The sequence below is a fragment of the Agelaius tricolor genome, unplaced genomic scaffold (assembly GCF_023055355.1).
Source record: "Agelaius tricolor isolate 1412-34295 unplaced genomic scaffold, bAgeTri1.0.p SCAF_38, whole genome shotgun sequence".
Taxonomy (NCBI): Eukaryota; Metazoa; Chordata; class Aves; order Passeriformes; family Icteridae; genus Agelaius; species Agelaius tricolor.
This window is the reverse complement of record NW_027269298.1, coordinates 4,314,413-4,338,578: the sequence shown is the minus strand read 5'-3', so window position 1 is coordinate 4,338,578 and position 24,166 is coordinate 4,314,413. Positions and strand designations below refer to the sequence as shown.

The following is a 24,166-nucleotide window of genomic DNA, read 5'->3' as shown; positions in this document are numbered from 1 at the left end:
GTAGTTTGAAGCTAAAACCACATTTTCCCCCCTCTCTTAAAGCTAAAGGCAACATCTGTGGGTGCCTTCCCTGTCCAGGGGGGTTCACTGAATTTTGTGTTCACACAGGGAAGGGCATTAACAGGTAGGTTTGAGTACAAAGTGTTTTTTCCTGACACTTCAATATGTTAATCATTTGAGCTGAGTTTCTGCTATCAGCAAAATCATCTTCACCTCTAGGTAGCCTGTAGCTTGCTAACATAATCTAGTTTTTGGGTGGTATCTTACTGCAGGAGCAGTGATTCAGCTGCACTCTCGACTGTAGAGTTTTTTCCTGGCTTTTGTATATGCACAATTTCCATTACTAATCTTCAGTTAAATGCTTCTCGAATGAAATTTGATTTTCAGAATATTAGCTTAATTGCCTTGTCTAAAATGAAAGAAATATGTGTATTTAATTTGACTTTTTTTTCCCTTTTACCTTCTGGAGTGTTTGTCCTGCACAGAAGCAACTCTGCCTTTAAATCAATTTTCCCAGTTGCTCTGTAATGTAAACTCCAATAACTTCTAATTTTCTGTAATCTCTCTTATACTGAATTGCTTCCCACCAGATAGTTTACACAGCATAAGTGTACAGGTATATACCACAAACAGAAATTGTATTTACAGTGTGTGTTTATGTCTGTATGTACAGCAGGGCTATGTGTGTATGGTATAAAAATGTCTTATTTCTTACCTTTCTCCTTGACATCTTTACAATCTCTGTGTTAGGTGTAACTAAAACTGCAACCAGCTGTGAGAGTTTTGTATAAAATATCTGGGGGAGCCTTGAATGCTTAGTCCTGGTTTGCAGTTCCTCATGTGACTCCTGAGCTGTGGTGTGTACTCTGTGTTCTCTCAGGAATGGCACAAGCCATGAACAAATTGATTTCAAAAATCAGATTTCATGCAGCCTAGAAGATGTTAGAACCAATTGATCAGGCAAGGTCAGGCTGAGGTGCATCACCTCACCAGGAAGGAAACAAATCCCTCCTTGGACTGGGGCTCCTGGGCCCCAGCACAGGCTCAGAGAGGGAACAGTGAATGGAATAAATGGATGTGCACACACAGATTATATCCCTGAACACCAGTGCAAAGTCCTTACATGCAGGTGCCTTGTAAGAATTAGAATTTAAAATAACATGGATATAAATGACAGCTGAAATGCCTGTCTTTTTTCCTTTGAAAGTACTGTGATTTCTTGGGACAAAGTTGAAAATTTTACCTTTTTCTGGCAAGGTGTTTACATTTCAAGACTTTTTTCCCCTGTTATAATTATGTGATAAATGCAAGCATTTATTTTTGCTAACATTTGGTTTTAAATAGACATGGAAAGAGAAGTGAAGGAAAAATGGAGACCATTTCACAGATTTTTTTGCAGGAGGTTTATTATTCTCATTAGCTTCAGGCCATCAGAAAGTTCCATGTCTCAGGCACTGCACATGATGAGTGAATATTGGATCATAAACATATTTGAGAACTGTTTGCTTATTGCCCTGTTCATACTCAAATAATGGTGAGGTTTTTAAGGGACAGCAATATTAAGTGCTTGGATTTTGGTTTGACTTAAGCAGAGGCATTGAGCAGAAAAATAACATTTTCCCTCTTACAGATATCCTTCAGGTGTCAGTTCTGCAGGATCCTGGTTTTATTACATCAATCACAAGCAGCTTAAGGCTTCCAAAAACATAGTCACAGACAGATGTTGAGCCTGTCTGGGGATTAGAAATATCCTCTTCCATTAAGTATAAATTAACTTAATCACCAGGTATGAAAGATAAGCAGCATAAACATCATTCCCTGAAGCTTTCATTAAAATTAAAATTCTATTTAAAACTAGGCTTGTACTTTCTTTGACTTGATCCCCCTTCAAAGAGATTATATCTGCTGTAAATTTTTACAGTGACAGAGTGACAGAAATTAATGTATTGGGGGCAGTGATGTTCTCTATAATTTAGCTTCTGCTGCAAGTCATCTTTCAGCAAGAGAGATGATTGGCTTATTTTTAAGTAATAATTGGTCTCTAGTCTCTGAAACACTGAGAAAGCAATAAAACTGCCTAGCACCCAGTGGCCACAAAATGAAAGCATGAAGTCACATGACTTAATAGCAGTGTAATCATCAGGAGTGTTATTTTGTGTATGAGAATTCACCTGCTTTAATAGCAGGATTAAGGCTGATAAAATGCAATTGCAGTGCTGCTTTCTGCTCCCTTGGCTGACAGGGTAAAGCTCCTTTTCTGTCCCAGCATAAGCACAACTGCTTTCTAAGAATAATTTCCACATGGGAAGAAATATCCTGGGGTTTTATTTTTTTTTCTGTTCCAATGTAAGACACTTGGTGGTCTAATTTCAGTGTATTCCCAGGCTTTACAGCTGCTTTGCCTTTGCACTATCCTGCATTATTATTTTTCAGGCACACTTTTCTAAAGAAACAAAAGAAACTCTGGAGAAATAATGAGGCACATAAGTACCTTGAAAGCAAATAGTGAACACAAATAAATCTACTAGGAATAATAACAGCTACCTCCACAGAAAATAAAGTATTGGGGACTATATTTAATGATCTTTGTTCTGTAATAATTTTTGCTACAGTGGAACAAAGTCTTTGGATGCAGGATTTGCATTGCCTATCCATTATTTCATTACAGTAATGCCATATTTTCTGCTGCACTCATAGCTGACAGGTAATAACATAAGCATTCACTGCTTGTGTTACATTAAGAGTAATAAATCTGTAGTGAATACAGAATGATACCACCATTATTTTTAAGAGGAGAAAGTTGGAAGTAAAGAATCTCGATTAATAATTAGGAAATAGCTGGGTTTTTTCAGCACCTGAGACTCCTCAGATGCATTTCTCCTTTAATTATTTAAACTATGAATTAGGGAGGGCTATAGAGATCAAACCACAGCTCTAGACTTCTCTGCATATGAAATGAAAATGTCAGTAATGTTCTCATCCCTGGCTTTGTGTCCCTGGCGTGGAGCAGAGCAGGATCCCTGCCAAGTTTCTACATCTTGGAAACACTCATTAACACTGTGTGAAGGCAGCAAACTTTCCAGTCTTCTGTTTTCTGCCAAAAGCTATTTAATCTTTAATGAGAAGTGTTTATTTTTATAATAAATCCATCAGTCTGAAGAGGCAGTGAACCATCCTTCTCAGAAAGGGGGCTGATGGCTGTGGCAGACAAACTGCACTCGAGGGACGGAGCAGAGAGCCCAGAGCTGCTGGGATGGCTGCTGGCAGGCTGCAGGGCTTGGCCTTCTCTTTTCCAACAGTCTCATCAATTATTTTGGGTTTCTTACTCCAGTGGCAAAGCTATGGAGTACATTTTACCCATGGATTCACCTAAAATGTGTTTGCCAGCTCTCCAAAACAAGCAGTGTGCTCTGTGCCTCTCACCCTTCTGCAGGGACACCACTGTCAGGCCTGGAAGCTGCAGGTGAGCTTCAAAATCTAACTGAGGTGATTTACCCAATTTATTTCTTTAACTGAGATACTGGGGGTTTTTTCTCTCAGAGAGAGATGGAAATTCTGCTTTCAGCATTTTCTGCTTCCCAGAGACAGGACAGCTGCTGTGTTTTCCAAATGTATTTGGTGTGATCAGAAGTTCATTGTCTGCCAACACCATGGTGATTATCAATCCTTATGTTTGATTGATTCTGCTCTTTGAAATATGAACTCTTTACTGGGGCTGCTCTGCCTGCCTCAAAGCATTCTCCAAAGTGTTGAATAAACTCTATGTAAGAGCCATAATTATTCCAACATAATGTCAAAAATCTCTTACTCTGTAGGTTTAACATTCTTTTGATATTTCTATTTTTGTGGAACTATATTATTATTTTGAAAGGTGGAAATTCTTGTGCTATTGATGCTTTTTTACTTTGCCAGAGGGTGGAAGAGGGGATGAATATTCATTTTCTACAAATGGCACTCAGAGTGGCCAGAACAAAACAAAAGCTGATTACTGACACAACATGCAGGCAAACCATGAAACTGCTTGCTATGACATCCTGGGAGTGCTGGAAGTCTCTGTGTTAATAAAATAATGGGATTAGTTCATAAAAGCAAATTCATGAATGGTTGATAATGCAGAGACAGTGCTCTAGCTTGGCCTTAGTTTCCTAAATGATTTATTTCTGGGAATGAGCACACACATAGATTCCCTTCCTACATGCTCCAGGTACAAACATTTACCTGTTCTTTGGGAGGTCCATATTCTGTGGTGATAAATGGGTGGATAGATACATTTGTCATGCAAAATATTCTCTGCTTTTAACTATGTTAACATAGTTCTTGCTTGGAGAATAGAGGCTCAGCTGAGGGAATAATTATAGCTTCAGAATCCAGAACATAGTATTTTCTTTTATTAGGTAAGCAGTTGTAAGCTGATACTGAAATTGCTTAATTTATACTTCTAGCAATGCCCTAAATGTAAAATACATCAAGTAAGCATTCTTAGAAATATTAATATTGTGATTCTTACCTCATTTTACTCTGAATTTTGACAGCTAAATTTTATATACAAGTGTACAAAATGCTGCAAATTTTGAAGCCTTTAATTAGTAGTTGCAAATTTGTTTGTCCCTTAGCAACTTGTATTTGCATAAAGATTAAGGCTGGTCAGAAATAAAGGAATAAAACATAGATGGAGGAAACATTAATAAATGAGTAATCATGTATAAAAGAGAAGTAGTCTTAGATATCATTTCCATAAGCTTTATTAAAATTTAAATTTTTTAAGGCTGCACTACAGTTGATCTTTTCTAAAGAGTGATCTTTCATAAGCTGCAGAATTAGAGAAACGAATGTATTGAGGTCAGACATTAGTATGTAAATGAAGCTTTGCTTTTTTTCTGTGTGGCAACAGAAGCATTACCTTATATTTGACCTTTCATTCATTTGCCTGACTCAGCTGTGTCAGTCAAAACAATTAATTCTAACGAGCAGCTTTAGAGAGTGGGGCTCAGCTCTCTTCTTCTCCCCTGGCCTGTTGGAAATCCCACGGCAGAGGAGAAAATGGAGGGAAGCTGGGCAGGGTTCTCTGGAGATGGGGAGTCCCTGGTCCCTTCCCCAGAGCCCCACTGAGTCCCTGAGGTTGGCACACCCAGCCCTGGCACAGGCTGAGGTGTCCCCATGGCAGGGGCAGGATGAGCTCTGAGCTCCCTCCCAGGCTGAGGTGTCCCCATGGCAGGATGAGCTCTGAGCTCCCTCCCAGGCTGAGGTGTCCCCATGGCAGGGGCAGGATGAGCTCTGAGCTCCCTCCCAGGCTGAGGTGTCCCCATGGCAGGGGCAGGATGAGCTCTGAGCTCCCTCCCAGGCTGAGGTGTCCCCATGGCAGGGGCAGGATGAGCTCTGAGCTCCCTCCCAGGCTGAGGTGTCCCCATGGCAGGGGCAGGATGAGCTCTGAGCTCCCTCCCAGGCTGAGGTGTCCCCATGGCAGGATGAGCTCTGAGCTCCCTCCCAGGCTGAGGTGTCCCCATGGCAGGGGCAGGATGAGCTCTGAGCTCCCTCCCAGGCTGACCCCTGTGTGTGCTGCAGGTGCCAGAGTCCGGAGCGGGCGCCGGGAGCGGGCGAGGAGCCGCCGGACGCTGCCCCCGGCCCCGAGGCCGCGCTGCCCTCGCTGTGCCTCAAGCAGGTGTTCCCCAAGTACGCCAGGCACTTCAGCTACCTGCGCCTCGTGGACAGGGTGGCTGCACTCTTCATCCGCTTCCTCGGCGTCAAAGGGACGACCAAGCTGGGCCCAACGGGGTTCCGCACCTTCATAAGGTCGGTGGGGAAAGGGGTCCCTGGCAGTTGTACCCCTCAGCCTGCAGGCTGTGTGATGCTTTCCAACGAGGAGCCTGTTCTGTTCTCAAATACATCCCATCAATCCGAGCTCCTGGAGTGCCTGACCTATGAGTGTGTGTCTGGGAGGAAGTTGGGTCTTTATTTGACAGCAGATCAGCGATACTTTGGCAGATACAATTTGCCGTCTTCGTCAACATGTCATGTTCCCAGTAAATGGTGGAAATATCATTGTGAGGAAGTGACAGCTGAAATTAGGTCACTTGATGTGATTCTGTTGGCTGTGGGGGCACTGCTGGCCGCCCCAGGCTGCAGGAAGGATTCCCAAATGCCAGTTCCTGATGCACCGTGCAGGGAGGATTTGCATTGTGAAATTGCACCTTGCAATGTCAAGGAACTCAATTTATTTTTTCACATACTTTTTATTTAGGAGGGTTTTTTCATTGTTTTTTATGGCCATATCTGTTCTAGTCATGGTACAAATACCTCATTTTCTGTCTTTCATTGACTATGACAAAAGAAATGAGCAGCAGCAGCAGATGTACTCCTAAAGCACAGATCCTGTTTCTATGCAGATGCATTTAGCATTCAGGAATGAATATAAAACAACTTGGTTTATACAAATGATGATATATAGAAAATGTCTGAAGGCATCTGCTCTATCCACAGACCAGCACAGGATTGCATCCAGTTCTGTATTTTTTGTAGTTTTATCCAGCCTTATTTTGGCACTTGTCAGAGGAACACAGAATAAATGCCAACATTTTCTTTCAAGAATATTCAGATAAATTGCCGTAGCTCAATGAAATAGCATTTGCAGTTTCTTAACGCATGTTAAATTAAACTTTTTAATACTGGCAGATATTTTTGTTTATTTTCTCCCAGTGCATCTATTCCAGCTATAAGGCCCTTTTTTGAAGAGCTGTCATTGCTGTTCATTTCAGAAGGGAGGTCAGGTTTCCATGTGTTGTATCACTTTTCAGGAAAAAAATGGTACACGAGTGGGATTTTGTGTGTGGGCAGGTGCTTGCAAAGAATGTCCACCCAAATTCTGGCTCATCAAAATCTGTTTTCCTTTTATGTTTTCTTCATTCTAAAAAAGTAGCTAAAAGGGAAACACTGACTGTCTCTAGTCCTTGCTTGGATGCTGCCTGGGAGGTTTTGGGCTATCTAGGCAAGGCCTTACTCTATTTTAAGGGAGCTCTGTTGAGGTTACTGAAGAGTGAGATTTGCTTCAATTGGCCGAGTTGGGGGTGGATTTTAAAAATTTTTTTTGTTTCTTTTCTGGCAAGAAATTTTGGCCAGCTCTTTGGCATGGGCAGTGGTGGGAGCCAGGCTGCCAGACATCTGGAAATGCTGGAAATGGGGCTGTTCCCAGGGCTGATCAGCACCACACTGCACACTCGGACACACAAAGTGCCAGCTCTGCACCAGAGCTGCACCCAGAGCTGCTCTCCACACAGGTTCCATTCCACCAGGGGAAATCCTGTCAGTGCTCAGGCATGGAGGAGCAAGGCTGTGCCTGAAAGCTTCCTCCAGCCCTCTCCAAACAGGATCAGGCAGACAAATAAAAGGGTATTTCTCTGTGCAAACCCTGCCTCGTGCAGATAGTCTGTGCAGATTTGTGGTGGGTTTTGCACTGTACCAATTAATTCCATCTCTTACAGCCTCGGAGTACTAGCAATACACTGGAAGAAAGCTCTGTGTAACAGTCAGGTCATATTTTTAATTGAAATATTCCAGGTTTGGGCCTGTTCCATTCAGATAGGAGCATTTAATGGATGCTGGTTTGTTTGCTCTCTGCTGTGTGTGTTTTATTAGACTGAGCACGTTACAGTAGGTCTGTACACATGACATGGGTAAACTTTTCTCCTGCAAGTTGCCCTTGCAGAATTTTTCCTAACTTGGGAGTTTGGATGTAATGAGAATCTCATCTTTATTTTGTTTCTTTTTAACAGAAACTGCAAACTGAGTAACAGCAATTTTTCAATGGCTGCTGTAGATATCCTGTATATTGATATCACAAGGAGGTGGAACAGCATGGGCATTGACCACAAGGAATCAGGTAACCCAGGTTTGTATTCAAAAATTATGAAATCTGACTTTTGGGGTTATTTTTTTCAATTTTAGTTGCTCAGGTACACCTCAAGCATAGATAGAAATGGGAAGAAGCCATGTATACCTGAGGCATACACATACACAACCAATTCTCCTGGTTAGTGCTGTGGCAGTTACCCTTCAGGGCAGTATTACTCTGGGTACATGAGGGTCACCTCAATTTCACAGCTATATAAAATCTGAGTATTTGCATTTAGCATTTCAGGATGGATATAAATCACTTACATGGTTGGCTGGTAGAATTTCATCAGGAAAAATAACAGATTTGCAACTGAATCTTCAGGCTTTCAAAAATGAAGAGATTTGTGTATGATGTCAATGAACCAGATGCTTTTGAGGTGTTCAAATGCAAACTGCCCACCTGTTTTGCTGGCTTAGCCCACTCCCAGCTGTAACCAAGACAAGCATGATTCTGTTGTTCTAGAACAGCTTCTAACTTCTTCCATAATATGCTTCACATGAGTGTCACTTCTGGGGAGAAAGTGTGTGTGTTACCAGAGGTGCTTTCCCTGCCTGCAGCTCACCGTGACTGATAAAATAATTTACTGAGCTGGCAGCTGCTGCTTTCAGATAACTCAACAATTCCTTTGCAAGCTGTTCTACAGCCAAGATCGTAAACGACCCCAGCTGCAGCCTTGGTTGAGAGAAATTATACTTCAGAATGTAATTGTTGTATTTTGAAAAGGTGCCTTTCCTACAACATCAATAAGCCAACACAGTTAAAACCCCCAAACCTTTCAATATCTCGTCCTAAAATAATCTTCTTAAGTGTATGTTCAAACTGGGAGAGCTTGTGGCATTCTGCACAACCAATTGGGGTCTGGCTTCTTAATTAAGAATTTGAGTAGGTATTACATCAAGGTTTTAAATACAATAATTAGTGTTAATACTCAGCTTCTCTTCCCCTTGGCTCTGGTAATGTGCTATTAGCGAGATGTGATCGAACAGCAGCTGAAGAGTCTCCCCTGCAGCACGGGGCTTCTGCAGGGGACTTTTGTGTGGGAAGGGATAGAGCAGTTGTATTATAGCAGAGACATTTTTTGGCACGGCTCTCTTCAGCTGTTTGTTTTTCATTCAGCTGAAACAACTATTGTGGAGTTGCTGGGTATGACTGAAAAAATGGCCTGTTCACCTTCAAAAGGGTTTGTACCTGGTACAGGCTGTGTAGGAGGGAAGTAGTGCTTCAAACAAACTCATATCTTGCTAAGGTGATACTTGGTAATGGGGTTACCTTCATAGTGCTACAGACTGAAATAACACACTGGTGTGAACTTTTGGGTCAGATCCGTCTCTAAAAGACTCCATTCAGCTGCCGACAAAAACTTGTTTTTCTCTCCAGCTGGATTGTTTTCCTTGATGCTCAGTATGTGTGTGTTTTCCTCGATGCTCAGTGTGTCTCATTTGGTTTCAACTTAATAATTTTGGCAGCAGAAATCAAGGCTAATACTACATCAGTTTAAGGGTGTGATATCCTACAATGGGTTCTTGCTGTACCACTTTGCCTCTGGATTGCAGGCTGAGGTCTGCAAAGCCAGAATCTGCCTCAGTGATAGGGAATGTCACCCATCTGTAACCAGCCTGGGGCTTAGCCTGCTCTGAAACACCCAATGAGTGTGACACAAATAAAACCTTGGCTTTTGGTCTTTGAAGGACGATTTCTTTGCTTTCTGAGCATTACAGATTGCTGCCATTTAAATGAAAAGATGTGAAGGAGCAGGATTGTTTGCATTCACACCCATCACACACTCATTTGGCCCTGCTGCCACAACAAACAAGAGATAGTATTATCCCTGAGGAATGCAGGCTGCTAGAAATGCCACGCGCCAGTCTCCCGTGAGCTCCTTTTCCTTGCAGGAATGTGTCTGCAAGCCTTTGTGGAAGCTTTCTTCTGCCTGGCCCAGAAGAAGTACAAGGCGCTGCCGCTGCACAAGCAGGTGCTGTCGCTGCTCGAGCTCTGCGAGTGCCGCCTGGCCGCGCTGCACGGGAAGCGCCTGGTGTGGGGCTGCGGGCTCGCCCAGCCCCGCGGGGCTCTGCGGGCCACGGGCACCGCGCCCGGCCCCGGCCCCGCCCGGCCCCACGGCCACCAGGTGCTCCGGCTGCAGAAATCATCGCATCAGCTCCGGGCGCTCATGTGCCGGGACAGAACGGGGAGTTAATCCCCAGCCAGGCACGGGTGCTGCTGGAGGAGAGACTGGCCATGGAATCCCTTCGTTTCAGAGTGACTACTATTTATTTTCAGCTGTATTTTTTATTTATGCTTTTCAAAAAGTCTACTGCAACCTCCCATTTTCAAATAATGACTCTGGCAATGGCTATTTCTTCACCTCTCTGTGGGATTTACTGTGCACATCCCATGACAAACTGTGCATTCATCCTGAGTGTGTGGAAAAGAAGGACCAACCCACAGGGGATGATAACCAGCATCATGGGATTGGCTGCACTGACTGAGGAATTACATTGCTTTGTGTGCACAGGACATGTCACAGCAGCCAAGGAAGGAACTGCAGTCACAAATACCAGACTGGAGAACTGAAATCTGAAATTGCACTTGTGGTCAGACTTCAGGCCTTGACTCTCTTCTTTCCGTGGCTTGGACTGTAGGTGTTGGAATCGATACAGATCTGGTCAATATCTATGTACTTATTTTTTAAAGTGAGTCTTAAAGCACTGAAATAATATTTTGGCTTCTACTTCTTTGTACATGTCTTTGCCATGACAAGTACTGTTAGTTTTTTAAAGAAGAACTAAAACTGTTTATCCTTTTGCTTCCACAGAACCAATAAGCTCACACTTATTCACAGAAAAAGATTTACTTTCTTAAGTCAAATTTGGTGAATCAAGTGGTGGTTTTGTCTTCAGGGATTCAGCACTGCTTCTGCAGAAAGCTGTACAGTGTAAAGGCCTAAGAGGTCATCTAAATTCCAGTGGAACCAACCCTGTCACTGACTTTAGCCTAAACTAACTGTATTCTAGGTTTGCTCATTTTTTGTCTTTTGCATGCTTGTTACCCTCTTGAGACCTGCTGTAACATCTAGAGCAGATCTTCCTTGTGTCTTTGCTCATATTCTTAATTTTTTCCTTAAATAACCGTGTTGTAACTCTGTACGAATTAGATCTAAGGATGTTGTGTCAGAACTGCTGGGCTGTACTGCTGGAATTGGACAGAGGGGTTTTATTATCCAGGAAATGAACCATGACTTCCATGATCTCACACTTCTTGTGAGGGCTAAGCAGAACATGAGACTGGCTGGAAGGACAGGAAGAACTTGGAACTTCAGGGGTGTTGAGTGAAATTCTTTGTGGTCTTCCATTTATTACAATAATGAATGGCTACATCTGAGCTTGATTTTCCTCCTTTGTTCTACTCTTTAATGTTAATGACTTGGCTTATGTTTTAGTGTCCTCCATGCTATCAGAAATGGCAAAGCTGTAACATGGGCACTGAGCTTTGGGCTGGAGAACATTCCCTGAGCTCCATGTCAAAATGTTCCAGTGGCTGGTGCCCCCAACACATGCTGTGTCACTGAGGGGGAGTCCACCTGTTTCAAGTCAGGGACTAAACGCACACATGGTGCATCAAGTGAGTTTTAAGTTCAGGGAAACTGAAGAGTTTTGTAGAGTTTTTTTCCTGATTTCAGTTTTAAGCAGCATGTGTTTTTCCCAACTGGCAATAGCAGCATGGCAATGCAATGCAGGAGTCAGGCTGAGCCCACACAAAACTAGTCCCCAGCATGTGTTAATCTCAGATGTGGGCATCCCTTCTCTTTACCTTTTTCTGTAACACGAATAAAATAGTAGTAGATCATCTTTTTTAGTTCAACAGCCAGACTTTGAAATTTTATGTATTGTACATAAGAGGACAATTGTAGACTAACTAATGCCACTGCCCTCAGCCCTGTTCAAATGTCATAAAGATTATTGCAGTATGAAGATAAAATGCAGAACTCCAAAGTCTGGCACCTGTCAGAACAAATGAAGCTGAAAGGATCATTTTTTTCACACTTCCATTGTAATATATTTGAAGACATTCACAGGTTGAAAAATGGTTACTTCTCCTTTTGTGACATCTGACATTTGTCTTGCGATTGGCAGTGTGTTACTGGAAAATAGCTTACAGTTCCTCTCATCTCATGATTGATGTCCTGTAAAGACAGAGTTACAGCGGAGTCGGATTTGAAATGCTATGACTGCGAATGCCTTTCCCTGCACCTTTGAAGTACTACGATGTGTGGCCTGAAATATCCCGGTTTTGCAATTGTAGAACTCACCCTGATATCAGTGGAATAAATTAACTATTGTATATTGAACACTGATAAGATCCCTCTCTCTATGGGAGACCTTTATACTCTCTGGATCTAATAGAGGTTTTTATAGCTCGTGCATCCACAGGCTGATGCTGCATGCTCTATTCATCTCCCACTTCAAATATGAAAGGTCCCTTGTAGAATAGTCAAAATATTCAATTATCTGCCTCTAGTAATCCACTGTTCATGTATTTATATAATTGGAAAATTGAATGCTATATTATTCTCGGGGGGGAGGGAATAAACCAGGAATGTACTTTAGAGATTTAATGGCAGTCACATTTCTCTTCCCTCCTGTCTAATTCAATTTCCTCTGAATATTATTTAGCATCCAATTGCATAGAGCCTTTAAGTTACCAGTCTGTGCCCATGCAAATGACCAGAGACACTTTATCCAGGATATGAATGCTAATGCACTGATAATCTGTTAATCCTGAGGTACCTCTCTAGCTACAGAAACAATACAGGAAAGGCATTGGATTTTTAACAGCACTTTTGTAGATATTCTCTTCAGAGAATACCACAGCACTGCACTCATCATTCTATTTATGACACATATGATATGAATATTGTATACCAGTGAAATCTTTCTTGTTATCAGACACACCAGGTCTGATATCCTTGAGTAGAAATCAGAATAAAACAACATCTAACAAAAATTTGAGGCAAGTGAGTCCAGAATTTCAACCCTCTTCCCTGCAGGCTTGTGTGCAGCCTGAATGTGCCCAGACCCGCTCAGTGATTCCTTGTTGCATTTGTGTTTTTTCTCTGCATCGGGCGGTTGCAGGTAAGGCACGGACAATCTGCCCGGGGCTCTGGGCACTCCTTGTGCCCTGTCCCACACCCCCGTCCCTGCCGAGCGTTCTGGAGCTCTGCACCGACCCCACACCGACCCCGCCGCCTGCCGCGCTCCTGTGGCCGCTTCCTTGGAAGGAAGGGCAGGGCAGGTGCTCGCTAATTACAGAGTTAATGACCAGCTGGGAGAGCCCAGCGCAGCTGTGCCCGGCTGGTGCCCTCAGCGCGGGCAGGGTCTGCTGGGTACGGGCTGTGCCCTCAGGGCCCTCAGGAGGGCACGGGACGGCGTTCGGAGCCGCGGCGATGAGGAGGGGATCTCGTCCCGCTCCGGCCGCAGCCTGGCGGGGTAGGTGCACTCTTCCTTGGGCTGGGTGCTCGGTCAGGCGGGGATTTTGGGGTGACCGGAGCGTGGCTCCTGCGCTACTTTTATGTGGGAGTGCCCGAAGGCTGTGCTGGGGTTGTCGGAAAATGAAGGCCGGCCAGCCCCGCTCTGCTCAGCCCTTCTGCGGGGACGGGATGGGGTCCGGTGCCTGGGATGCCCTTCGGTTTCCCGGAGCAGAACCGTGGAGTGACTCCTCGGTCAGATCCTCCCGATGGATCCTTCCGGGAGAGCCCAGCGTAGGAAAATGTCCTCGGGAGGATCCCGGGCGCGGGCACAGCCCGGTGCTTCCAGAACCTTCCTGGAGGCGGGGCCGTGAGGGCGGGACGGGGCCGTGAGGGAAGGGGCGGCCGCGGTCGCGGAGCCCTGGCGGTTGTTGGTGCACACCCAGGGCGAAGGGGGGGCATTTCCATAGCAATGTCCCGGGTTTCTCCTCATTGTGCTGGACTGAGGCCTGTCAGTGGCCCGTGGTGATGAGGGTGAAGGAGCTGGTACGTGCTTTGCTTTGTGCTTTGTTCCACCTCCCGTTTCTGTTGTTGCGGAGGTTGATTGGAACCTTCTGGAGCAAGGAGCACTACATGGCATAGCTTGGTGTGGGGGAATCTCATCGCACTCTGTACCATGGGCAAGGACACTTTCCCCTATCCCAGGTTTCTCCAAGCCCTGTCCAGCCTGGCCTTGGACGCTGCCAAGGATCTGGGGACAACCCCAGCTGCTCTGGGCTAGGGCCTGCCTACCCTCACAGGGAGGGATTTCCTCTGCTGTCTCAGAGGTCCTGCTGCCTCTGCAGACACCTGGCTGTGCCTTGCAGGGGTCCCACAGTTCTTTGTGGCCTGCCTGAGCAAGAACAACCTGCTCCAAGCGAAAGCCGAGCACTTGATTTTCTTAGGTACTGACTCTGCTCATGGAGCTGCCCCTCCTTTGGCCACACTGACGGGCACTGCAGCCACACCTCAGCCTGAGAGAGCACACTGGCTCTGTCCCTTTGCCTGCTGCAGATGTCCTGGGTGGATGAGAGATGGTGTTTGGGCTCCAAATTCCTGCTGAAATAGCAGTGAGGTGTCTACATCTGCCCAGCTACGCTCCACTTGTCTCGTTCTGCCCTCTGGTTGTTCCTCCATAAGGGGAAATTGATAAAGTATTTATTTCTCTCTGGCTGTTTCCATCTGTACTGCCTTGAGAGCATCCTCCGGCTCGCTTGGTTTGTTCCAGCAGGATGAGGTCCCGAGCTCCCGCTATCCCTTCCCCAACCACACGCAGCCCAGCTCGTGCTTTTCTCTCCGATTATTTCTGCCTTGCTTACCTTCACTTCATCTTAAGCACACACACAAAAAATCATCAGCGCTACCCAGATAAATCCATCTGGTCTCTGTCTCAGCCTCATTTAACCTCCCATTGAAGAGATTGTATCACATGGTATTCAGCTGGAACCTATTACCTTGCATGCCCAAGCATATCACATTGAATTACCCTGGCCCACAGGCCTGCGGTGTTTGCTAATAGCTAATGGCTGCTTTTAACTGAGAGGTGATTTATTGGAGCGCGTTTCTATTCGCAGTGCAGCGGGGGGGGTGTGGCAGCGCGTTAAGCAGAGCTCGGCGAGGGAGCCCGGCGGGCTCCGCGGCACGGCTGAAGGCAGCCTGGCTTCGCACCTCCGCCAGCTGCTGACGCTGCCCGGTGCTCCCGTTCCTCAGCGCTGTCCCAGATGCAGCAGGCGTCAGGGAGCGGGAGTGAGTGCCCCTGGCAGCAAGGGATGCGGGAGGGCGCAGTGCTCTGCCTGCCTGTTGTCACCAGCCTGAGTGCCGGGGGGCATGTGGCACATCCGTGCACTCAGGAACGGCCCGGGAAGGGGGCAGTGTCCCCTGCCCTCTGCCTCAGCTGCCTCTGTGGGAGACGAATGGATTTTTTTGCATTTCTGATGGCAGAATTAAGTTCACTTGTGTCATGGCTGAATTTACTGCAGGTGTAGTGTGAAAGTCGTATGAAATTGCAGTAAAAGACAAACTTGAAAGCCTGTTGTGGTCATGTGATGCAATTTTCCCTCTTCCTTTGCCTCATCAGTGGAAATACAAAAGCCCTTCTACAAGTCAGGTTCAGATCCATTGGTGAACAAGCTGGAGAGAGGGAGAATGAGAGTTTTGGAGGCAAACCAGCTCCCTAATGTGTGGTTTGCTGAGCCTCATGTTTGTTCTCCCATCAGCCCTGGTCCCCCAGCACACAGCTCTTCTCACTCAGGGGGTGAGGAGGCACTGTGGCTTTCAGGAAGAAGAATAGTTAGTGACTGTAATAAATCAAAGTCAGTCAACTTGGAAGCTCTGTTATTCAGGCTTCACTCCTTGATGATATAGCACAAAAATCAAATGGTTGAGGTTATTCAATTATGGCTCATACCACCAATGGGGAAATCTGATCATGTACAGGGCTGCATCAATATTATTTATGTGCTGAGGGGCTGTGCTGGCTGTCGGGTTGGAAATGGCAGAAATCCTACAGGTGTCCAAGTCCTTCTCTCTCTTCCTCTCACTTAATAACAAAGTAACATGATCCACTGTCTGACTAAGATCAATAATAGCACAGGGCACATTGTGACAAGCTGGGAAACATTTTTCCTGAGTGTATCAGGACCCTGCAGGTGCTGAGGTGGGGAAGGAGGTGCTGCCTGGCACGGGACACAAACCATCTCCATCCTGGCCTGGCTGTGGGCGGCACTGCCGGCCCTTTCTGCAGGATGTGGATGAGCGTGGGCAGTCAAGAGACATGGATAAAATAAAGTTGTGAACAGCAGCAGGAGCTAAAATAGCAACATCAATAGCAGTTTCCAGATAATGATCTAATTAGCACAAACAACAAGTTTCCACTAATGACTCTTGTTCTTCCAGCTCCTTCCTTTCTGCTCTCCTGTCGTTATTGACTCTCCGGCAGGGAGCGGCTGCGCTCCCGTCTCTGGGGCCAAGGCTTTGGAGGTTTGTTTACTGCCTGGCTTTGAATTACTTCTCCAGAGGATGTTTGCTCAGGAGCCTGGGCTGCTGTGTGTGGGATGGCTGCACGCAGAAGGTGGTGGGGGCGGAAGGAAAATCAGCTGTTTGGCTTTAGTAGCTTTTGGGAGGCCTTGGGAAAGTTGTGCTCCTCACTGCACGTCCCTGTTGTGAAAATAAGGATGCTGACGTTCACCCACTGCAGTGGAGTGGGAGCTGACTGCTTGTGAAGGGCTTGGGAAGCTGTGAGGGAAAGATGCTTGTCAGGAGCAGAGCAGAGACTGTTACTGGAGGAGCAAACACAAGCTGTTCCTGTTCCTTCCCTCACTAGGTATGAGCCTCATCTCTGCACCTCCCTGCCTTCCTCCCACTGAAAAAACAAACTGGCTCTTCTGTGCTCTTACAGCCCCAGCTTGGCAAGTATTGGCTTAATGCTGTCCCTTCCTCAGCTGTCAGTGGCCACTGTTCTGCCTGTCACTGTCCTCAGTTGTGGTGGGCAGGATTCTTGTGTTTTGAAGATGCCCACTTCTGACATCTCCCAGCTGCCAGTTGCTGCTGGGCTTAGCTGGGACAATGGAGTGGGACCACCTCAGCCTTGCCTGAGATGCTGCCTGGGCTGTGCTGCAGAAGGTGCTGCCTGGCACCAGGAGCAGCTCACGGGCTGGCGACTCTCACTTACTGAACTCAGAACAAACCCTGTACTTGTAAGGGTGCAATTACTGGAACATCATTATTGCTGATGAGTCTTGTGCTAAAATGACTCTCCAGATTAAAAACCTCAAGCAAACACATCTGCACTCCCCAGCCTCGCAGCCCCGTATTCCCGTGGCTGTTCTGGCTGCTGATCTGCAATTCCAGTCTCACTCCTCCCGGCCCTGCCCGTCTGCCGGGGCCCATGGGAGCGGCTGCAGCCGGGCTGCGGAGCCGCAGGTGCTGAGAGCTGTCAAGAGCACAGAGACGTTCTGGGTGTTTTCGGCTGAGAATTCAGCTCTGCTCTAATGAAGCTGAACAGCCGCTAAGGAGGTTTTATTCAAGTCGAGGTGGTTTTGACTAATCCCTCCTTGCAGCATTCTCGGAGCTTCTGTGTTTCCAGGGCTCCATTCTTCTTTCTCTCAGCCTTCAAAATCAACAGTGTTGAGGGGAATGGCAGAGCCCTGAGAGAGGATTTTGGTCTGGGTGGGTTTTGGCTTCTCTCCCTGGGCAGGGGCCGGTTCCTGACAGGAACAGGAGGAGCCCAGTGCCCAGCTCCAGCCCTGCTGAGCACAGGAATAGCCACAGGTACTCTCCACATCCCGACTCATTTCGATGAAGCCAGCCTGACTTCCACCTCTCCCGGAGGAGCTAATTAAGATTATGTTAATGAGGCAGAGGTGCTGATGCTGCCCAGGGTTTTAATGACTTTCCTCCAAGTTTTCTTTTACTGAAGGCAGAAGGGTGGTTTGTAAGGACTGGTGGGGACAGGAGCAGGCCTGGCTGTCTCACCCCCCAAACAAGTGAAGGGAAAGTGGTGGAGTCAGGGCTAAAATTCTACTGGGAGCAAATTTCAGTGATCTCTTTGGGAAGGCAAATAAGACAGGTTTGTGTGTGCATGTGGCATGTGCCAGGATGCTCTAAAAGCTGGAAATGACTGAGTAGAGGTGCTGGAGCACTTATGTAAAATATCTAAATAAATCTTTAATATTTCTAATTGCAAATGTACATAAATTGCACAGCCACATCATTTCTTTGAACACCAACAACTTTCTCTGTACATTATTACATAGTTTAAAAGGAGCTGAAGGAGATTCAGCAAACACTTCCACTTTGCATTTTTGTTTTTTAAACATACTTACAAAAGAAGATTTGTTTTTCTTTATAAGAGGATATAAAACATAGCGACTGCTTATCAGGAACAAGTATCAGCCTAAGCAGATATACAGAGAGAGGTATATCTTAAGACACAGTGATGTATGATAAAGGAATATGTGAACATGGAGGCTGCACTCTGGGGTACTGGTAGCTGATGCAGAGCCACATGGCATTTACAGCAATGTCACAGCTCAGGTGATCTGTGAAAGTCAATGCTTGAACGTGACACCCTTTTCAGAAACATGGTTGTTTCTGGATGTTGTGCAACGCCCTCAGGATTGGATTTGGTTTGGACAGCCCATGAGCTGCATGTTCTCATGCTGCTGTTGTCCTCCCGCTCCCCCACGGGTGATTTTCCCCAAGGGAGAAGGAAAAGGCAGAAGTTTGTCTCTGTGGGGTCAGAGCAGCGCAGGTGCCACTGTCTGAGCCTTCTGGCTGAGCAGTCTCCTCTGAAATGGCCCTGAGGCTCAGAGACTGGCTGGGGATGGGCAGGGACTGTCCCTTCCTGTGGCCACTGAAGGGAGCTCCTGGTGGCCCTGAGGCCGTGGCTCTGCCCCACACCAGCTCCCAGTCCTGGCCAGCCTGGATTGCTTTGAACACAAAGCTTGGGGAGGAAGTGACCCCAGCAGTCACTGCAGGTGGGAAGGACAGAGTGTCCACCTAGGAACAGTGCCACAGGTGTTTCCTTTGGACTTCTGCTTTGTAGTGTCCAGGCAGAGCTGTGTGAGGCACAGGGCAGGGATGTGGTGGAGCTGCTGGACCCACTGGTCACAGGCTGCTGTCAGAACGGCCTCGGCCCAAGGCTGCTCCCCCTGCCCTGGGATTGCTGGGCAAATGAGCCCCTTTCAGATCAGACCCCTGGGCCACAGCCTGTGGCTGTACTGGCTGAACACATCAATGCATCTGCCATCTGTGACTGGAAATCCTCTTTCTCCTTGTCCATCACACAACAGACCTCAGCACATTTTCTGTTACATCTGGGTGTGGACATTAGGAACAGGAAAAAGCTTATGAGCTATCTAAACTTTGGGGATGATTGATTCCTTGCTGATTGCTTTCCTAAGAGAGCCTGTGACACCTCACTGAGGTCCAGCAAGTCCCTTTGCCCTTTAGGAGTATTCATAGTAGCAGAACTTGTGTCCTGCAACCTTGCAGCAACCTCTGGGACTGGCTCCCAGGCCAGAGGGTTCCACATGTTCTCACAGTGCAATCAGTGCTTTACAGCTGCAAAAGCAGAAAACAAAACCAACCAGACTCAAATGACAATGCAAAGTGACACTGGACTCTTTGGATGGCGGCAGGATTTGCTTAAACTGGTGCAGAAGGGGCTGGTGACTACAGTGTAGTATTAGTGGGCATGGGGAAGGACTGGGGTCCCTCCCATCTTTTGGCACTGAAGCCATAATCCCTGTCCCAAATGATGATACTTACAGTCCACAGAGACCTTGGGATACCGCTCAGTCTCTTTCATCCCCCTTCACACAAACCCGCTCATTTTTTCAGGAGCGTTCACTACAGTTTAACAAAACCCCAAATCAAAACTCTAAAAACAGAATCTTTGAGGTGGGCCCACCACAAATCTGGATCCATGGCTTTGCTGCCTTCCCTCAGATCCCCAAGGGAGGAGGCTGGAATCAGAACACGGGTCTGGATCCGGATTTGGCAGCCTGAGCCCACCTCTCCAACACAGCAGTGAGATACAGCCAAATCCCGACCGAATAAGCAGCACCAGGAGTAAGTTACTATATACAACTGTTAGTGAGATAGATACGGTACAGTAAACACTGAGAACATTTACAAAAAAAATATTAAGACTTGTATTAAGATAAAAATTGGTGTGTTTTTGCTTTGTTTACACTTTGACGAGTTTGCACTAGAACAGCCTCTCACTGTAGAAAGCGCAAGAACCAGGAAGGAAATGGAGCCAATCACAAAACCTTGGGGACAGTGGTGGTTTGCTCTGGTGCTGCAGCACCTCTCAGGATCCAGGTATTGCTATGCCAGGTACCAGCTCCGAGGCCATGGCAGGGAACACGCGGGCTCCTGCACTCACTCACACGCACACACACGGAGAAATGTACAGCTTATAAATAACAAAAACACAAACTGAAGAACAGAACTGAGCCTGGGCCTGAACACCTGCCCCCAAACCTTTTTAGGGGAGAGTCATGGTTAGGTCCAGTTGTTGACAGTTGCAGGAAAAGGAAACAGGAAAAAACAGGGGGGAATCTCTACTGTAACGAGACTTCATCCTGATTTAAATTTCTTTTTGTACTGGCTTGGGAAACTAAGCATCAACTCCAGAAGGTGTTGGCACTGGAACTTTTAAGATTTTAATAACTGGCAGTGGAAGGATTTAAGCATTCCTGCTATTTCAGCAGAACAATGTGTTCAGAAATTTGCAAGTTTGAGGGGAACCAGGAGTTTGTGACAGATCAGGGTGGGGAGGGAGCAGTGCCTTGGCTTGTGGTTGAGAAGATTAAGATGTACTGTGCTTAGCTTCAGCACTAAACAATTGGCTTGTGGGTGTTTCTTTTTCCAGCTCTTACGGAGAGCACTGACTGCATCCCGAAATTACTTCCATGTATGAATGGAAACGTCGCTGGTGGGGCGCCCGCCCCATGCCCTGTTAGCGTTTCCATTCCTCTATGTCACTTCTGTCTTGAAAAACTCCAGTCTCTCGCAACACAAATACTTAGAATTCAAAACAATCAGCTCTAAACAGGCATCTTAGGGCAAAAGCATTTAAAATAGTCTTTTTTTTCAGGGTTCTTATGTATTTGACTCTGAGACAGTGGCAGGTGTAAATCTACATTACCCAATGGTTCACAGTACCCTGTATATTCCTAACCTGTCTGGGTCTTTCTCCAGTTGTAACCTTGTCAGATTTGTGAGATTCTTCAAAGCCATCTGTGCTAGTCTCCAAAATTCAAAGGTGACTGTACTTGCCATAAGTACTGAGTTATGACATTGCTCTGAGGAGCTCCGTTTGGGGTCTGCTGTGTGCTGCACCCCTCGGCAGGTGTTGGCGGGGTGTGGAGACCTCAGTGCAACACGTTCGCTCCTCCTGGGCTTGGCCCAGGGCTTCCAGGGACCAGAAAAACGTGTAGGAAAAAGAGCATCTTAAATTTTGCAAACGATTGCATGAGGAAGAATGCTGTTAAGGAGCCTTACGGCTGCAGGGCAGCACGGCAATGCAGAGCTTACTGGCAAAGTGTCCTGCTCAGGCAGCCTGGGAAGTGTGAGGCTGGAGACGGTACCTAAGCAGAGCAGAGCTCAGGGAACGTCCTAGTCCCTTGGGCTGTACATTTACACATGGCAGCAGGAGCTAGGACAGGCGTTGAGCAGTGTGTTAACCTTTAGAGGGAGCATAGGCAGATGTCCTGTACACTGTACACTGTCCGTGTCTCAGAGAAACCTCTGGCTCTCGGTACGAGGGACCTGCTCTGAGAGTGGGACTTGTGAAGGGCTAACTGCAAGAAGCACAAACCCACGAGCACACCGTGGCGGCAGGTCAGCGGCACAGCCCCCGTGAAGGGGCGCCCAGCTGAGCTCAACGTGTCTGTGCCGAAGCTGGGAAAGTCTAATCCTGGCTTATGCCTGCACAGTGCTCCTGACAAGGGACCTTTCGGTGGTGGCTGCTGTTCTTGGTGGTTACTCCCTTATGACCATGTTTTACATTCTTCAAGCCGGTTAATTTCCATGCAGTGCTCATTCCCAATTTAAAGAGGACAGTATTCCAGAAAATGGGATCTTTTTTTTTCTAATGCATACTGTGAAAGAAAAGAAATACAATTACCGATCTTCATGGTTCTTCAGGGCTTTTTCTTGTTTCTTTGTCTGTTTTTCTCCCCAGAAATAGTAAAACTCTCAGCACAGAGCATTCCATCCCCACAATGAACCCTTGATCAAGCAGGAAGCTGCCACTCCACGTAGCCCCCTCGCTCCCCTCTACCACAACAGGCACCAGCAAATCCAGCCCCTGTCCCTCAATCACAGCTAAGGGACCAAGCTCAGGCAACATTCACTTTATTCTGTGGCAGGAAGTGTGCGTGGGACAATGCCTGGGGCTATTGCTTACAAAACTCTTCCCCTTTATTTGTGAGAGAGCAGAAGCTGTCCAAAGGAATCGAGTTGCCGTTCACCAGGTGCCAGCTCCTCCCTCCATTCCTGTGCCACAGCCTTGGCCTTGCTCTATGCCCCTGGGCTGCCCAGGGACCCCCAGCAGCACCAGTCCAGCCCCCCTGCCACCGGGGCTCCCCACACAGCACCCCTTTGGCCGCCACACCGCCCTGACCTTCCATCTGCACTGTGCTCCCTGCATGGGCGGAGTTAATTAAACACTAATTAGCTGCATGAAAGCCCTGTGGATGCTGTGAAAGTCAGCGGCCTCACAAAAGCTCCCAGGAAGGATGCTGGGCTCGGCTGGGGTTCACTTTGGGAGGGCTGTGCTCCAGGGGGAGTCACAGGAGGAGCGGGCCAGGCTTTGCTGCTGTCCCTCGGACGCTACATCCAGCAGCACACTTGAACTGGACTTACTGGGCCCCTGCCTGCTGCAGGCTCTGCCCAGCTCCCTTTATTTCGCTTACTGCATGACAAGGACGTTACTCCTTGCTGGGAGGGGTGAGGCATATCCTTTGGGCAGTTTAGAAGGAAAAGGTTACTTTTGTTTGAACATTAAACACTGACTCAAATCCAACAGTGACAGCGATTCTCAAATATATGTTATTTCCTTATGCCACTCATCTCACACTCGACATTCCCGTCCCTCAAAGTGCTGGCAGGACATCTCCCAGCAGGGTCAGTCGGCGCCGTCCGCAGTAAGGAGCTGGTGCTCGGGGAGCAGCCGTTCTCTGAAGCCGCGGCTCACGCCTGCTGCGCACGGTCCCTCCGGCCAGGCCTCTCCTGCGGCAGCGCCCTCCGCGCGTTAACAATTACTGCTGTTTCTGAATTCTCCATTCTCTGTAATCTGCAATTTAGTTGGGTTTGTGGGGGAGATCCCATTACGTGTCTGCATGCTGTACCTCTCTTTCAGCTGAGTAAGGGCACTCATTAGCCGTGCGTTGGCAGCATCCAGGGAAGCAATGCGTTTCTCCTGCAAGCAAACAGCAGAGGGCATGATCAGTGGAGAGGAACGAGCCCTGTCCCTCTGGGACGTCAGCCCAAGACAGTGACCCAGAGGCCTTTTGGACCAGGACCTTTCTCTTTGGCATTCCTGGGCGGGGGGTTTTAAGTGCTACACAGCACTTTTTGAAATCTGCAGGGCTACAAATATCCCCTGCCTGTGCAATGTGAGCTACATTTATTTTAGGATGCTGATGAAAATGGAGGTAACACAGTTGCTCTAATTATTCAGTTATACACTGTACTGTTTGTTCTAACTCAGTTGTTACAAAAGATGGTAGGATTCCATTTCTAAACCCAAACTCTCCCAAGATAGTTATTCCTGTCAGTATTTAATTAGTTATAAATGAATAGTTTAAATGACTTGTAGCCTGCCAGGCTGTCTTTGATGGCAGCTCTCACCGATTACAGCATTGTAAGCATGGAGCAAGAGCTTGCATGCTGCAGCCTGATTCTGCCACTCCCGTTCTTTGTGACACTGAACAAATGTCATCTTCCTGTGCAGAGGAACAGAACCAGCTCAGGGACACAGCAGTTGCTTGTTTGTAACTCTGAAAGTCCAGCAATGAACATGTCCAACATGTGCACAGCCTGAGGTGACCGAAAGAGAGGAGCAGAGAGCGTGCAGGGGCAGGGTCAGAACCTCACATGTACCCCCCTGAGGTGCAGGGGACAGGAGGAGGTCCCAGAGCTGCTGGGAGGCTGCAGGTACCACCACTGACACCTGAGGGACAACCCTGGGTATGCATGGTTCTTCTGGTGCGTGGAACAGAATAGGATGGATGATTTAGCAGCTTTGAACAAATCCCTCCCCA

The 24,166-nt window shown here is 46.9% G+C and overlaps 2 protein-coding genes across 13 annotated transcripts in view; one reads left to right on the top strand and one right to left on the bottom strand.

Annotated features, from left to right (window-relative positions):
• TTLL11 (tubulin tyrosine ligase like 11) overlaps positions 1-12,889 on the top strand; it is a 33,944-nt gene extending 21,055 nt beyond the window's left edge. Inside the window, exons 7-9 of one of the 2 annotated variants that reach the window (XM_071454450.1) lie at positions 5,563-5,790; positions 7,767-7,873; positions 9,781-12,889. In XM_071454450.1, coding sequence (XP_071310551.1) covers positions 5,563-5,790; positions 7,767-7,873; positions 9,781-10,082 — 637 coding nt within the window. In that variant the 3' untranslated portion in view covers positions 10,083-12,889. Of the gene's footprint in view, positions 1-5,562; positions 5,791-7,766; positions 7,883-9,780 lie in introns of both variants that reach the window. The other variant, XM_071454449.1, reaches the window with a different exon arrangement.
• A 5,139-nt stretch (positions 12,890-18,028) lies between these two features.
• Positions 18,029-24,166, bottom strand: part of DAB2IP (DAB2 interacting protein) — a 156,874-nt gene continuing 150,736 nt past the window's right edge. For 10 of the 11 annotated variants that reach the window (XM_071454441.1, XM_071454436.1, XM_071454443.1 and 7 more), the window contains one exon: positions 18,029-23,322. In XM_071454441.1, the coding sequence (XP_071310542.1) occupies positions 23,155-23,322 (168 nt within the window). In that variant the 3' untranslated portion in view covers positions 18,029-23,154. The remainder of the gene's footprint in view (positions 23,323-24,166) is intronic. The other variant, XM_071454440.1, reaches the window with a different exon arrangement.